Source organism: Mesocricetus auratus, unplaced genomic scaffold, assembly GCF_017639785.1.
Source record: "Mesocricetus auratus isolate SY011 unplaced genomic scaffold, BCM_Maur_2.0 Super-Scaffold_100011, whole genome shotgun sequence".
Classification (NCBI taxonomy): domain Eukaryota; kingdom Metazoa; phylum Chordata; class Mammalia; order Rodentia; family Cricetidae; genus Mesocricetus; species Mesocricetus auratus.
The window spans coordinates 55,128,381-55,143,927 of record NW_024429195.1 but is presented as its reverse complement, the minus strand read 5'-3'; the positions used below and the strand labels follow the sequence as shown (position 1 = coordinate 55,143,927).

The 15,547-nt window shown below is 42.5% G+C and overlaps 1 protein-coding gene across 2 annotated transcripts in view; it reads right to left on the bottom strand.

Moving 5' to 3' along the window:
- Positions 1-15,248, bottom strand: part of Tbc1d15 (TBC1 domain family member 15) — a 49,300-nt gene extending 34,052 nt beyond the window's left edge. The window contains exons 1-3 of one of the 2 annotated variants that reach the window (XM_005081470.4): positions 15,118-15,248; positions 2,091-2,189; positions 1,405-1,479 (exon numbers count right to left, since the gene is read on the bottom strand). In XM_005081470.4, the coding sequence (XP_005081527.1) occupies positions 1,405-1,479; positions 2,091-2,189; positions 15,118-15,147 (204 nt within the window). In that variant the 5' untranslated portion in view covers positions 15,148-15,248. The remainder of the gene's footprint in view (positions 1-1,404; positions 1,480-2,090; positions 2,190-15,117) is intronic. The other variant, XM_005081471.4, reaches the window with a different exon arrangement.
- Between the last annotated feature and the right edge of the window lie 299 nt (positions 15,249-15,547).

Genomic DNA, 15,547 nt, shown 5'->3' with positions numbered 1-15,547 from the left:
TCATGTTAAAACAATTAGAGAAATTAGGATAAAGTCTAAGCTATAAATAGGAGAACTGGTGGAGAGAGGGCTTGTACTACTCCTACAGAAGACCCAGGTTCAGCACCCACATTGGACAGTTACCAATACCTGTAGCCCCAGCTCTAAAGGGATCTGACACCCTCTTCTGCCTCCAGTCACTGCGTGCATGCGGTACACATGCAAACAAGCAGGCTCACTCACTCTCACACACACACACACACACACACACACACACACACACACACACACACACACACAAAATGTAAAGTTTTTATAAGTAGAAAAATAACAACTCCAGAAGACTGAAGATTTTTTGCTGCTGTTTCATATTTCTTTTTAAAACTTTGTGTAAGTGTGCTGTGACTGTTGCGGATACCTACTGTCACATAAGGAAGCTAGAGAACAACTTTGGAAGCCAGTTTTCTTCTAGTAGTTTCAGGAGATCAAACTCAGGTGGTCAGGCTTGGCAGGAAGTGCCCTTACCTACGGAGCCATCTTGTCAGCCCTATGGCTAAAGCTCTATTCATTAGAAGATATGGACTATGAGAAACCAGGTGCACTGAGGAAAACAGGCTTAACTGGAACTCCATGTAGATAATAATGGTGGCAAGACTCCCAGGTCTCTTGTTCGATTCAGTTGTCCAAACACTAACATCCCAGCTTAGCCTTTCTGGGCAGGAATCTATAACTTCCATTCTGATAAAGTGAGCTAGCTCCAAGAAAGATAATAATAGGACATTAGGGATTCCCAGCTGAGAACAGACTACCTATACATACAGAGAAGAATCCCACTATTAGCAGGCCTAAGCATAATGAAAGAGAACACACTCTCACTGATAATCTCAATGGGAAACCTGCCATTAATATGAGCCTAACAGTACAGAACCCTCCAAATACCAAGACAAGTGTCTAAATAAAAGACACAGTCCAAATGAAACACAGAGGGCTAACAAGAGGAGCCATTCAGAGCAAACAGATTGCACACAATTAAAAATAAAGATCATTTTACGCTGGGTGTGGTGGCAAGAAGCCTGTGATCCTAGCACTTGAGAGGCAGTAGCAGAACTAAACAAGTTCAAGTCCGGCCTGGTGGTCTACATAGCAATTCTATGGTGACTAGAGAAGAGGTCAGGGGTAGGGATATTAAGGGATGGAGAGGAGGGGGGAAAAATACACGTGACTGACACACAGAAAAAGGGACTACTGTGGGGAACAAAAAGTACCAGCACAAAGGGGAGAGGGTGGCAGGGGAGGGAATTAGGACAGGGTGGTAAACAAGACACTTGCATGACTACATGCACACACACACACACACACACACACACACACACACACACACACACAGAAAACACACAGCAGTCTTACTGTATTTTTTTTAAATACCTTTCCAGCATATAGAATACTAGAAGAATCTAATGTGTCATCCAATGGTCTCCAGTCCACTATTACTTCAGCATCCTACATAAAGAAATCATGAAATATATTTAGAATTCAACGATATAACTTGAGCATCTTGAAGACAGAAACCATGGATTATATTTAGAATTTGTCAATATATTATGTTCTTAATCCATTTTTTATTTCTAAACACAAAATAAAACTTTAGGCCCTTAAATATTAGTATTTTACACATGCTGACATCACCATTGTTTAACAATAACTGTTATAGAAATTTAATTCTAATTATTTTCATTATGAAAAAAATTGTATTACTATAATGTCTATCCCCACCTCTCTTTTTGGTAAGATGGGATCTCTCTGATGTTCTGGCTGTCTCAGAACTCACTATACAGACCAGGCTGGCCTTAAAATCACCTGCTTCTGCCTCCCAAGTGCTGGATTGGGATTAAAGATGTTCACCAACATGGCCATCTTTACATACACATTTAAAAGATTTCAGCTATCTACTGGTGCATCTAAGGTATTTTATTTCTAACATTTCGATGTCAAATTTACAACCACTGTTCAAATACATTGTCTTATTTGTGAGTTTCAGACTCTCCTTCAGAGTCCCGAGGAGAACCACTGCCATAAAATATTGTTAAAGAAGTCATTTACCAGACACTTACCTTTTCTAAAACACGTAATATTCCTGAAATTAAGTTGTCTTGGTCATTGACCTTTCCGCAAGATGAGTGAATATATACCCCTTCTTGTTCATATATAATCTGGAAGAGCAAAAACAAGATTATAATTACACTTTTTCCCGTTCGTTCATGTGTGTGTGTGTGTGTGTGTGTGTGTGTGTGTGTGTGTGTGTGTGTGTGTGTGTGTGTGTCTTCGGTCTCTTCTCAGGACCAATTCACTGCTCCTAACACAGGTTCATCTCACTTGGGTGCTACAATTCTGAACTCATGCTGGCATGACAAGTACTTCACTAAATGAACCCCAGCTCTAGTCATACTTTTTTTTTTTTTTTTTTTTTGGTTTTTCGAGACAGAGTTTCTCTGTATTGTTTTGGAGGCCGTAGTCATGCTTTTTATCTCAAAATCTTTTAAAAATACCTGAGATGTTTTCTTTTTCACTTTTTAAATTTTTTATGTGTATGGGTGTTTTACTTGCATGTGTGTCTGTGTACCATTTGCATGGCTGGTACCTGTGGAAGCCACAAGATGGTATCAGATCCCATGAAACTGGGGTTGCAGACAACTGTAAACCATGTGCATGCTGGGAATTCAACCTGAGCCCTCCAGAAGAACAGCCACTGCTCTTAACGGCTGAGCCCTATCTCTAGTCCCCAAAGTGTTTTCTTATAATACCTGTTTGGAGGTCTGATTACCTCATATACACTGCCCTCGGTTCTATTTCCAGCCATGCAAGACTAATAACACCAATATTTTAGTATTTTAAGTAAACATCAAGTTCAAACTGAAATTCCATATGAAAACATCTAAAAGAATCAGCAATGAAATATAAGGAACAGGAACTTTCTACATATACCTATGGTGCCATATTCTTATTAAAAATCATGTTGGTACTCTTTTATAACCCAGGTATAGAATTACAGGGAGCAGTGTGGGAATTTTAAAGAGTATTTCCAGGCCTTACCCCTGCCCCATCTCCAATGATCACACATCTTCCCCTCAAACTCACTCCACACACACACCCATAGCTTTGTCCCAGCCCCCAACTTCAGCAGGTACTTCCCTGGAACCCCACAGGCCACTCTGACCATGGAAGCAAGTAGATTAACTGCAGATCTTCACCTCCATTCCTACAAATCCAATCTTCCAGACTCATCTCCAGCTTGCAGTGTGATGTTTTACTTGTTACTTTTTGGGGGCCCTCCACCCAGCTCCCAAATAAATCACACATGGAGGTGGCTTACTCTTAGTTAAGAATGCCCAGCCTTAGCTTGGCTTGTTTCTTGCCAGCTTTTCTTAAATGATCCTGTTTATCTTTTGTCTTTGGGCTTTTCCTTTTCTATTCTTACATGCCCTTTCTTCCTTCTCACTAACTCTGTGTCTTGCTATGTGGCTGGGTGGCTGGCCCCTGACGTCCTCCTTCCCTTATTCTCTGTTCCTCTCTTCCTCAGCTCTCCTATTTATACTCTCTGCCCATTCTTACTTCTGCATCGATATTGGCTGTTCAGCTCTTTACTAGACCTTCAGGTGTTTTAGACAGGCAAAAATAATTACAGTTTCACAAAACTAAACAAATGTACCATAAATGTCACACACCTTAAAAATAATACTCTACCACACCAGCTCTGTAGCAGACCTTCTGCTATGGCCTCTCCTCTCTGCCCCATTCCCAGGGCACTAAGCAGATCCTGGTGGAACACCCTGCTTTCCTCCCTCCTGTGGGCCCCCTCAGCGCCATTCCCAGCCTATTCCCATCCCTAAGGTCAGCTCCCAATACCCAGAAACACATTTTACCTGGAATACCCAATGGTAATTCCTATCAGGACCTGAGAATTCCCCACTAAGGAACACAAAGTCACCACATTCTTTAAGAACCAGAAAGGAAACAGAAACAAAGGAACAAACACCCACCAACAAAGACAAAACTGATTATCAGCACCTAGAACTATAATTTTCCCAATTCCAGATGCCTATATGTGAACAAAAACACAATAGTAAAGCCAGGACAATGTCTCCAATGACCAGCAACCCTACCACAACAGGCCCTGAGTATTCCAACATAGCTGAAGCACAAGAAAAAGACCTTAAAAGTCTTTATGAAAAGGATGGAGGTTCTTAAAGAGGAAATAAATCCCTTAAAGAAAACTATGAAAATACAAATAATGGAAAAAAATGATTAAACCAGTTCAAGACATGAATGTGGAAACAGAATCAATAAAGAAAACCCAACTGAAGGAAATCTGGAAATGAAAAATTTAGGAACTTGAACAGGAACTACAAAGGCAACCCTCACCAGTAGAATACAAGAGATGAAGACAGAATCTTAGTTACTGAAAACACAATAGAAGAAATGGATACATCAAAGAAAATGTTAAATCTACAAAAACTCCAGGCACAAAACATCCAGGAAATCTGGGACACTATAAAAAGAACAAATCTAAGACTAATAGGAATAGGGGAAGGAAAGAGCCGAAGGAAAGAAAACCAACCCAGATCAAAAGCACAGAAAACATTTTCAACAAAAATGTAGAAGAAACTTCCCTAACTAAAAGAAGGAAATGTCTATCTAGGTACAAGAAGCAGAGAACACCAAATAGTCCAGACCAGAAAACAAAGTCTCCCTCAGCCTATAATAATCACAGCACTAAGCAGAACCAAGAAAGAACATTAAAAGCTACAAAGGACATGCTTTTAATCCCAACACTCGGGAGTCAGAGACAGGTGAATCTCTGTGAGTTTGAGACCAGCCTGATCTGCAGAGCGAGTTCCAGAACAGACTTCAAGGCAATAGAGAGAAACCATGTCTCGAAGGAAAAAAAAAAAAAGCTACAAGGAAAAAGAACCAAGTAACATATAAAGACAGACCTATTTGAATTATACCTCACTCACTCACTTCTCAGGAGACTCTAAAAGTCAGAAGGAACTGAACAGATGTGCTGCAGACTTTAAGAGACTACAGATGCTGGTTCAGGCTCCTATATCCAGCAAAAATCACTATAGATGGAAAAAAAATAAGACAGTGATAAACTACCTTTGCCTTCCACTTGCTGCAAATGCAGGTACACACCAGTACTGCTGTCTGGGGGAGGGGGAAGTCTCCAGCAGCACAGGGCTTTGGAAGAACTCATGGAGCTGGCATAAACTACACTTTCCTCTCTAAGGGGTCTGGGGGAAGAGACCCCACACACTCTCTTGTTGGCTGCCTTCTTCATGCTGCTCCTGTGTTCTTTTCTATATTCTCTCTGTGTCCTTTCTACTTACACCTTTTTTTCTACAGCTTATATATCACAACAAAGTTTTTCAGACAATATAGAAATTACAATGTGACTGCATTGTTTTCCAATAGAATTACAATGAATACAAAACAAACAAAAAAGCATGTTTCCCATACCCCTTACATGATTAAACATTTTACATATTACAGGTGAAAAACAAATTGTCCCAAGAACCCACACACATTCATACCCAAGCAACTTGTTATAAATTAACTGTGTGGGAAAGCAAGGTGTTCTTGTCAGGTCTTCTGGCAGGCTGCATTCTGCAGTTACCAGAAAGGGCCAATTACTTAATTACTTATCTTTAAAGGTATCTTAAAAGGAATTGTAAAGGAATCACAAACCTAAACTTTTATATATGAAAATCAGTCAACTCTCCTTCAAATATTTAGGGTGCATATCCACTCATTAATAGTTTTTTATATCAGGAGATTAAGGGCAGAAATAGTTATAAGGAGCCGGGCGGTGGTGGCGCACGCCTTTAATCCCAGCACTCGGGAGGCAGAGGCAGGCGGATCTCTGTGAGTTCGAGGCTGGGCTGGACCGATAGCCTCCAAAACAATACAGAGAAACCCTGTCTCGAAAAACCAATAAAAAAAAAAGAAATAGTTATAAGGAATTAATCCTAGCAAGAAAGGTACTTCAGTCAATGATAATTTGGGCTGATTTGTTCTTGTTCCCAGACCTTAATGAGTTCTGCATTCAACTATGTGCCTTTCTAAAACTTTAGATTATCTTCTTGGGTTTCTTCATCTCAAAGCTATTTAACAAAAAAAAAATTTAGTCTAACTTTGTTATTTTCAAAGCTTTGTCTCAGCTGTGATGCAGCATTCTGAAACCAATATTAAGGTTAGGAATTTAAACTAGCTGGGCTACTGGTATTCAGTCGTTAATCACTAACTTGAGCTACAATCTACGCAGCTCCTTAGGTGAAACTCACAGGCCCTGGCTGTGAAACATATCTTGTATTTATTTTTACTCATCAAAATCCTGTATAGGATATCATTATTAGCAATTTAGACAGTACAGCTTAGAGAGGAGTTGTCTTCTTGACAATCCACAGAAAGAAATGCCCAATAGAATGGGATGTTTCCACTACTACCGGCAGTGGAGATCTCACCACCACTCACACCATGCTGGGTACCAGAGGAATATTGCAGTAACAAGCATGTAAACGCACAGCAGAAGCAAAAGACATTCTGGGGTCTGTAGTCCGGAGGCCTTGCCTAATCGAGATTCAGCCATCAGAGTCACCTCCTAGTGGGCCTACACTAAGAACACTTCAACTGCCACCTGCTGCTCCTGGCATAGACACCAGCACACCAGCTCCTCTGCAGTGCTTTCTTAAGGAAAAAGCTACATGTCCCAAAACTCAAAGTTCTAAAGTATATTTGTTCTGTCTGCAGAAGGCAGTCACACTTAGCTTCCTAACTTCAAAGGTGTAGCTAACTTCTAGAGATTAGTTAAGTCTGACTGAAATGGCAAATAGAATGAAATTAGTGATTGATCTGTAGCTAAAAATTTTATGAAGGCTCCATCTCTGTGGATTCTACATTCTCTAAACTCAACCAGTAGAAACCCAAACAGATTAAAAAATACTAAAAAGATGTGTAGTAGATTTTATTCTCCCAAATGAATCACACACTGATTCTAGCCAGCTTTTTTTTTTTTTCCTTAAATTTTCCCATCTACCTTTTGCCTCTGGGCTTCTCCTGATCTCTTCTTTCTGTAAATCTTACTCTTACTCCATGGACTGCTGTGTAGCTGGCCCCTGACATTCTCCTCTCCTCTTTCTTTCTCTCCTCCTCTTTCCTTCCTCAGGTCTCCTTCTATTCATCCTCCCTGCCTATCCATGCTCCTGCCTCACTATTGGCCATTCAGCTCCTTATTAGACCATTAGGTGTTTTAGACAGCCAAAGCATCACAGGTTCACAAAGTTAAACAAATACAGCATAAACAAAAGTCACACACCTTAGAATATTATTCTACCACAATTGCTCTTGAACAGATGAAGACTCAGTTCCCAGTACCCCCATGTGGCTAATAACTGTAATTCAAATTCCAGGGCATTTGACACCTTCTGACCTCTGAGGGCACTAAGCACACACTTGGTACATATACATACCCTCACACACACAAACTAAAACAAACAAACCTTAGGAAAAAAAACTACTAGAAATGTTCAATGCATGAGAAAACCAGTCTCTGGAATTGCATACAATCACTCAGTTCACCTTGTTTTGTACACTGATAAGCTGAAGTCCAAAAAGTATCTAATTTTTTTTTAGCTTTTAATGTGTGGCTGCTGGAAACCAAACCAAGGTCCTGTGCAAGAACATCAAGTGCTCTTAACTGCTGAACCATGTCCCCAGCTCCCACCCCAGAAAGTCTGTAACTTTAAACTCCTAGAATTCCCTTTTCTTTTTTATGTTATGTCTTGAAGTTATTTCTATTCAAACTAAGTTAGAGATCCCAGATGCAGAAAGGACGCTGCTCCAGACTTAACTTTCAAAGTGTTTAGATTGTAAGTCCATGCAGCATCGAGTTAACAATCTGGCCTACTCGCTCCATCTGAACTTTTCACATCATATCTTGGGTTAATCATTACTTCACATATTTAGTGTTTAGATATGCTTTTAAGGGAATGATATTTTATTATTTAGAGCACAGGTGTTTTTAATCATTCCAACCTCATAGTGTATATGCATATTAAACAAAACTACACAAATTTCAATATGAGATCAAAAATGCCCCCCAGTGACACTAACAAAATTAGGAGGGAATAATACTAAAAGTAATATTATAAATGCATTCCACATGTTCAAGATACTATAAAAATTCACCTTCCACTTAGAGTCAGAGCCTTCTCCTCTTGTCTACAGCCCAGGTGAACTTGTGCTTTCCCTGACCAGCCAAGAGTACAGGCCTGTGCCACCAGGCAGGTCCTCTGACAGTATTAAAAAGATACGATCTACTCAAAGCAGTCCACTGCTCCAAAGGTATAAACAGGTATATAAAATGTATAAAGATACTTTTAAAACAACTCTTTTCCAGTCGGTGTTGGTGGCACATATCTTTAATCCCAGCAGAGGCAGGTAGATCTTTGTGAGTTCGAGGCCAGCCTGGTCTACAAAGCGAGTTCCAAAGCTACAGTAAAACCCTGTCTCGGAAAGCTAAAAATAATAATAATAATAAAGTTTCCACCTGGGATAAAGTTATCTCAGACTCTTCATTTATTCTTAAAAATATGATAAAATGGGGCTAGAGATACCTCAGTCATTAAGAGCACCTGCTGTTCTTGTGGAGGCTCAGAGTCCATGCAGTTCCCAACACCCATACTGCCAGCTCAAAACTCCAGTTTGACGGGGTTCCAGACACCTACATACTTGTGCACATATACACATATATACAAAAATAAGCTAAACACTCTTAATAAACAAACAGGTTAGAGTCGGCCAGCAATGTGCATATTAGAGGGGTATGCATGTCATGGCACATGTGTGGAGGTCAGAGGTCATTTGGGAGTTCTACACATCAAGTTCCAGGTCAGTCAGGGCTACACTGGGAACCTGAGTGGGGGGCACCTAGCCTGATGACCTGAATTGGAGCCCAGATCATGATGGTCAGAGCTGACTCCCCAAAGTTGTCATTGAGCCTCCATCCATACATGTGCCATGGCATGTGCACACGCAAGCACACACACACACACACATACAATTTTTAGAATACTTATTAAGATGCTCAAGCACGGCATAATTGGAGACTGGCATGTAGAAGAATGCGGATCGATCCATGTTTATCGCCATGCACAAAACTTAAGTCCAAATGGATCAAAGACCTCAACATAAATCCAGCCACACTGAACCTCTTAGAAGAGAAAGTGGGTGGTACCCTTGAACGAATTGGTACAGGAGACAGCTTCCTGAACATAACACCAGTAGCACAGACAGTGAGATCAACAATTAATAAATGGGACCTACTGAAACTGAGAAGCTTCTGTAAGGCAAAGGACACAGTCAGCAAGACAAAAAGGCAGCCCACAGAATGGGAAAAAATATTCACTAATCCCACATCTGACAGAGGGTTGATCTCCAAAATTTACAAAGAACTCAAGAAGCAAGTCTCCAAAACAGCAAAGGACCCTATTAAAAAGTGGGCTGCAGAACTAAATAGAGAGTTTTCAATAGAGGAGTCTAAAATGACTGAGAGGCACTTGAGAAAGTGCTCAACATCCTTAGCCATCAGGGAAATGCAAATCAAAACAACTCTGAGATACCATCTGACTCCTGTCAGAATGGCTAAAATCAAAAACACCAATGACAATTTTTGCTGGAGAGGATGTGGTGAAAGGGGAACACTCCTCCACTGCTGGTGGGAGTGCCAACTGGTTCAGCCACTTTGGAAATCAGTATGGAGATTCCTCAGAAAAATGGGAATAAACCTACCGCAAGACCCAGCAACTCCACTCTTAGGCATATATCCAAAAGATGCCCATTCATACAACAAAGATGTCTGTTCCACTATGTTCATGGCAGCTTTATTTGTAATAGCCAGAACTTGGAAGCAACCTAGATGTCCCTCACCCGAAGAGTGGATAGAGAAAATGTGGTACATCTACACAATGGAGTACTATTCAGCAGAAAAAAATAATGGAATCATGAGATTCGCAGGCAAATGGATGACACTAGAAGAAACCATCCTGAGTGAGGTAACCCAGGCACAAAAAGAGAAACATGGCATGTACTCTCTCATATATGGATTTTAGACATAGATCTGGGGAGTGCCAGCCTACAATCCTATGGCCAGAGAGTCTGGGAAACAGAAACTTCATTTAGTGGCTGATCGAAGAAGAGGCAGACTCCCTTGGTTAAGTACTGAGCTGAACTCAAGAAAGCCAGTAACAGAGAGGGAGGACTGATGATCAAAGGGATTAAGACTGGGCTGGTTTAACCCCCAGAAACAGCTGACCAGACAAAGGTTAACTCTTGAATCCCAGGCATCAGCCTGGGAATCCAGCATGGGACTGATCAAGACCCCCTGAATCTGGGTGTCAGTGAGGAGGCCTAGGTAATCTATTGAGCCTTGGGCAGCAGATCAGTACCCATCCCAAGTATACACACGGACTTTGGACTCCCATAGAACAATGTGAGGTGCACTCTCACCCTGAACTCTTGGGGAAGGGTCTAGGCCCTGCCCTATATGAAATGACAGACTATGGACACCCCCATGGAGGGCCTCACCCTCCCTGGGGGAATGAGGGGATAACGGGGGGGGCACGGGAGGAGGGGAGGGAATGGGAGAGGGACCTGGAACTGACTTCTGAAGCAACCTCGTTTCTTATCTAAATTTAAACTGGAAAATAAAAAAAAAAAGATGTTCAAGCACTTGAGTGCATATATAAAACTTCCAATGACATCCTACTAGCATTAATAGCCTTTAGCAAAGGAACTAAGTCAGGAGATTAAAATAACTCTGAAGCCAGGTGATGTAGCACATGCCTAAAATCCCAGCACTTGGGAGGCCGAGACAGGTCATCCTCAGCCATACCAAGTTCAAGGCCAAGACTGGTTTTCATGAGCTGCTACTGCTGCCTCAAATGATGTTAAGGAGGATAATGATAAACAAAGGAGTTCTGAGGAACTACAGCAATGTTTTATAACAAATTTGCTGACCTCAATTTAGCAACAAAAGTTAAAGAGAAAAAAAATGTGACAACGCAAATGAATTCAACTTGGCAGACAGAAATAGATGCGTTTTTGCATTACCAAATTTAAACCCATGCTCTAACAAAGCTGGAAAGAGAACACGCACAGCACAGAAGTGGTCTTTTATATACTGATGTGGAAGTGAGCCATTTATATTGCCACCAGATACGTTGAAAAACTAAAGATAAATGAAAAGCATTCAACTAAAATTCTCATTAGTAAGATTAAGGTACAATTCTTGCCCTAAATCTCTCCAAATATGGAAACTCAATAGCTACTGCATAACATCCAGTTTAGCAACTATGTGAATTTTATTAAGTAATCTACAATTTAAAAAGGGTTCAAAAATTCAGTTTATCGAAAAGTTATTTGGCCTACAGAAAACAATTTAAGCTTTTAGTTACAGAAATTGTTCCCAGGGAAAGCCACCACGACTAAACATCTAAGCACCCAATTGCTATCTCCACATCCTTAGTCACAAGCATCTTAAACTATTAGGTTCTGTATTAACCTGCTCTTCATATACTGTCAGCTACTCTCTCTCACCAGCCATTCCAACCAGGCATTCCCCTTAAAGCCTCTCACCGTCCTGACTCGATACATTGTAACATGACAGTCTTACTATGACACTGGCCCCTCACCTTATGTGGAGTCATTTGCTCACATACATTCTTCCAACCTAGTCACCCATGTAAGGGGAGTAACAGGTAGCTCTACAATTCATCTGTATAAACTATACATCTGGTTACATCAATACAGTTTAAATGCGTTTGGGCTCTACCCTCCTCCATGGTGACATTACACCTCCTGACATCATCTTTCTGCCTGTGAGTCTGTTCCTTGAAAACCTAGTGTGCTTTTCTATGTGAATACTGTTCCTCAAACACTGTTGTCCTCCCATCTACAATTTCCAACAATCCTCCAAAAGCGCACACGTCTGCCAGACTCTTGTACCCACTGCCCTCCACCTCATCTTGTTACAAGAGCCCGATTTCAGTTTCTGGAGTGAGAAGATATTTTCAGACATTGCTCCAATCCCGGCTAAGGAACTAGACCACTGGAGCTTTAATGGAAAGATCTATAATCTGCCCTACCCTTTCTAAGACAGTATATAGTCTAAGGGGCAATAATGAACAGCTGCAATAACCCAAGTGGAGAGATTTGTAACAGCATCGATTAAGCCAATAGTGGTAGAAATGTGGAAAGGCAGATGGCTAGAAAGTCAAAATTTGAAAAACAAGTCAAAAGTATAGGACTTTGTGACTTAATTTTGGGAGGTGAAGGGACATCTGGAGGTCATTTACTGAGGTACAGCTGGAAATGCTCAGTGAACCACTGAGAAACAAAAAAGTGTAGCAAATCTCAATGAAAGGCAGGTCTGTGGTTTTTTATGGACAGGAGACAAAAAAGAAATCAGCAGCCTGAGGAGTTGCGAATGACTCAATGAATGGCTTCTCCTCAGTTGGCAATTACCTACATAGTAGAATACAAAAAGGAAAAGCACAAAAAGCAGGGCAATGAGTACCGCCCGGAGACTGCCATGTGAGAGTACCACTCCAAGTTGTTGACTCCTGAAAACTTATCTGACCTCCACACGCATGCTGCATCATGCCCCATACACACAATAATAAATGAAATGTGACTAAAAATAAACAATACAACCTAAAGTCCAGTATAAGACACATAGTAATCCCAGTACCAGGAGGTGAAAGCAGTCTAGCCTTGTTCAGGACCAGATGTACAACAAGATCCTGTCTCAATAAACCAAGGAGATAAAAGAAAGTAAAATCCATGTTTAATCATCATTACATGCAAAGAACCCAGCATAGTAACTGGTATTCAAATGTCCGTTAAGCCAAAGAACAACAATAAAAACTTAAATGGCATATTCCTGTAAGACCCCAGTTAACTATCATGGCATATGATTTCATCTAAGGAAAAGAAAAATCTCCAGAAAAATCTACTAGATACTAAAAATACTCTTGCTGGGGTGCTGGTGGAGTGCCCAGTATACACAAAGCAAAGGATTCTGTCCCCAGAACCACATAAACCTGGTATGGTGGCTCATGCCTGTAATCCCAGAATCTGAGATGAGAAGGTAGAGAAATCAAATGGTCACACCCTCAGCTACCTAGCAAGTTCAGGGCCACCTAAACTACAACAGATCTTGCCCTTGGGTATTTTTTTATTCTTTAGTCTTTTAGCTCTCTGGAGGGCCCACCAAATAACTCACACTTAGTTATGAATGTCTGGCCTTGTTTCTACCCAGCTTTTCTTAAATTAACCCGTCTACCTTTTTCCACGTTTCTCTCTCTTCTGCATATCTTACTTTCCCTCTTACTCTATGGGCGGCTGCTCCCCCATGTCCTCTTCTGTTCTCGCTATCCTCCACCTCCTCATTTCTCCTATTCTCCTCTCTGCCTACCAGCCCCGCATTCACCCTTGCTCCTGCCTCCATGTTCAGCTCTTTATTAGGACCATCAGGTGTTTCAGACAGGCAAAGAATCGCAGCTTCACAGTGTTAAATGCAGTTAAACAAAAGTCACACACCTTAAGATAACACTCTACCACATTTTTCCACTCAAGAGAGAAATCATGCCTGGTAGGGAAAACCTTGCCAACTATCTATGTCTAGTAAAGTACTCATCTTGAAGGAGAATCTACAATCACCACTTTACTAAGCAGCAAAATCCCTAACAATCTTATAGACATTTGTCCTCGTACCCACTCTAAGTGTAGTCTCCACCTCAAATCAAGGAAACTTCTCTTTGCAACAGAGAGCATTACAGAAAACCACAACCAACCAAAACGCAGAATGTGACAGAAGTAACCTTTAAAAGGCTGTCCAATTTATTATTTGAAAGAGCAAGAATATGTCCATGTATACATTCTTGTTTGTTCGGCTTCGTGTACTCCTAAGCACTCCAGTACCAGACGCCTGGCATTCTGCAGATAAAAAGGACGAGGAACAGGGAAGTCTTAATTATCCAGTGTTCCAAGGTCACAATTCAGATCAACAGCGAAGATAAAGCCATTATTTGTTATCCCACAGGCTAATCTGCTATTTCACAAACTGTGGTCACATAATTCAAAACTGGGGTGAAATGCAGTAAGGAGGCCATCTGAAGTCGAAGGGGCAGAAGAAGGAAGCTATCTGCAACAACAAGTAAATAGAACTGAGCGTTCTCTGAGTCGTTACCAGTCTGTCATGGACGTTTGCGAAATAACGCTGCACTGGGAAATGCCGCCAGGTGTATGTCATGAAGCAGATAACCCTAGACAGGCAAAAGCTCTCCCTCTGAATCTAAACTGGCAATGTGTGGCTTGTTTTTTTGTTTGTTTGTTTTGTTTTGTTTTGAATCTCCTCCGCACCTAACGCCAGCTCCCAACCGACCAGGAGGGCGTCACTGACAAGCCTCGGCAAAACAGCATGACAAGACAGTCCCCACAGAAACGCCCGAAGACGTCTAGGAAATAAATGTCTTAAACGAATGCTTTACTAGCTGAGCCTGGGATTGGCGACGGTGTCATTCGCCAGTTCCCTCCGGGGAGACATCACCGTGCTGCTCGCAGCCGTCAAAGCATCTGGGTCAAGTGCGAACCAGACCCCCCGAGCTCTGGGAACACAGCTGCAGCGCGAGCTCCCGGCCGGCTCCTCTAGACGGTGACTAGCAAATGCCTGTCACCGAAGGGAGACAGCCAAGCCAGGGTGGCGCCTCCGAGGCTTTTACAAAAGGCCTCGGAGTCGGAAGAACTAGTCACCGGGGGTGGACAGGACGGGATTCAGCTCGCGCCGCGGGGCAGAGCCGGGCAGCGGCGCGGAGGCCTGCGAGGCCTGGCCTGGCAGCAGGAACTGTCTACCGTGGGGCTCAGCCAGCGCTCGGGCGGAACAGCTGTCACCCCGCCCAGCCCCGCCGCGGTCAGCCACCGGCGGCCCCCGACGCCGACGCGGCTCGCTTCCCCCTCGTCGGCCGCCCAGCAGTGGCAGGCCGCCGGCCAAGGGCACCCGCGCCAGCCGGTGCCGTTACTCACCTTCCCGCTCACAACGCCCGCCGCCGCCATGTTCCCCCGCGCGTGCCTGGTGATGACGTAGCAGAGCCTCACGTGTCTGCCGGACTCACAACAACATCCGGCCGAGCCAAAGTAACATCCGGGCGGGAAAGGGGCGGGGAGGAGCGGGAACTGCAATTGGTAGGGCGAGGGCGGGGCCTCTGGGCGCATGCGCGCTGAGGATGCTAAGAGGGTGGGGCGGTGATGTCGCACTGCGCATGTTTTTTTTTTTTTTTAATTGAAAAGCTGGTAAATAGAAACCCGCTGGTGTTGAAATTTGCCGGAGCGTGACACTCGTAACAGGAGGAACACCGCATCTTTTTGGTGTGATGGGAAGAGCACCTTGTTTAGACCCAGGACACCCTGCCCCGGCTTTCTTGCTTTAAATAAGTCACGGTAAAACTGGGATTGC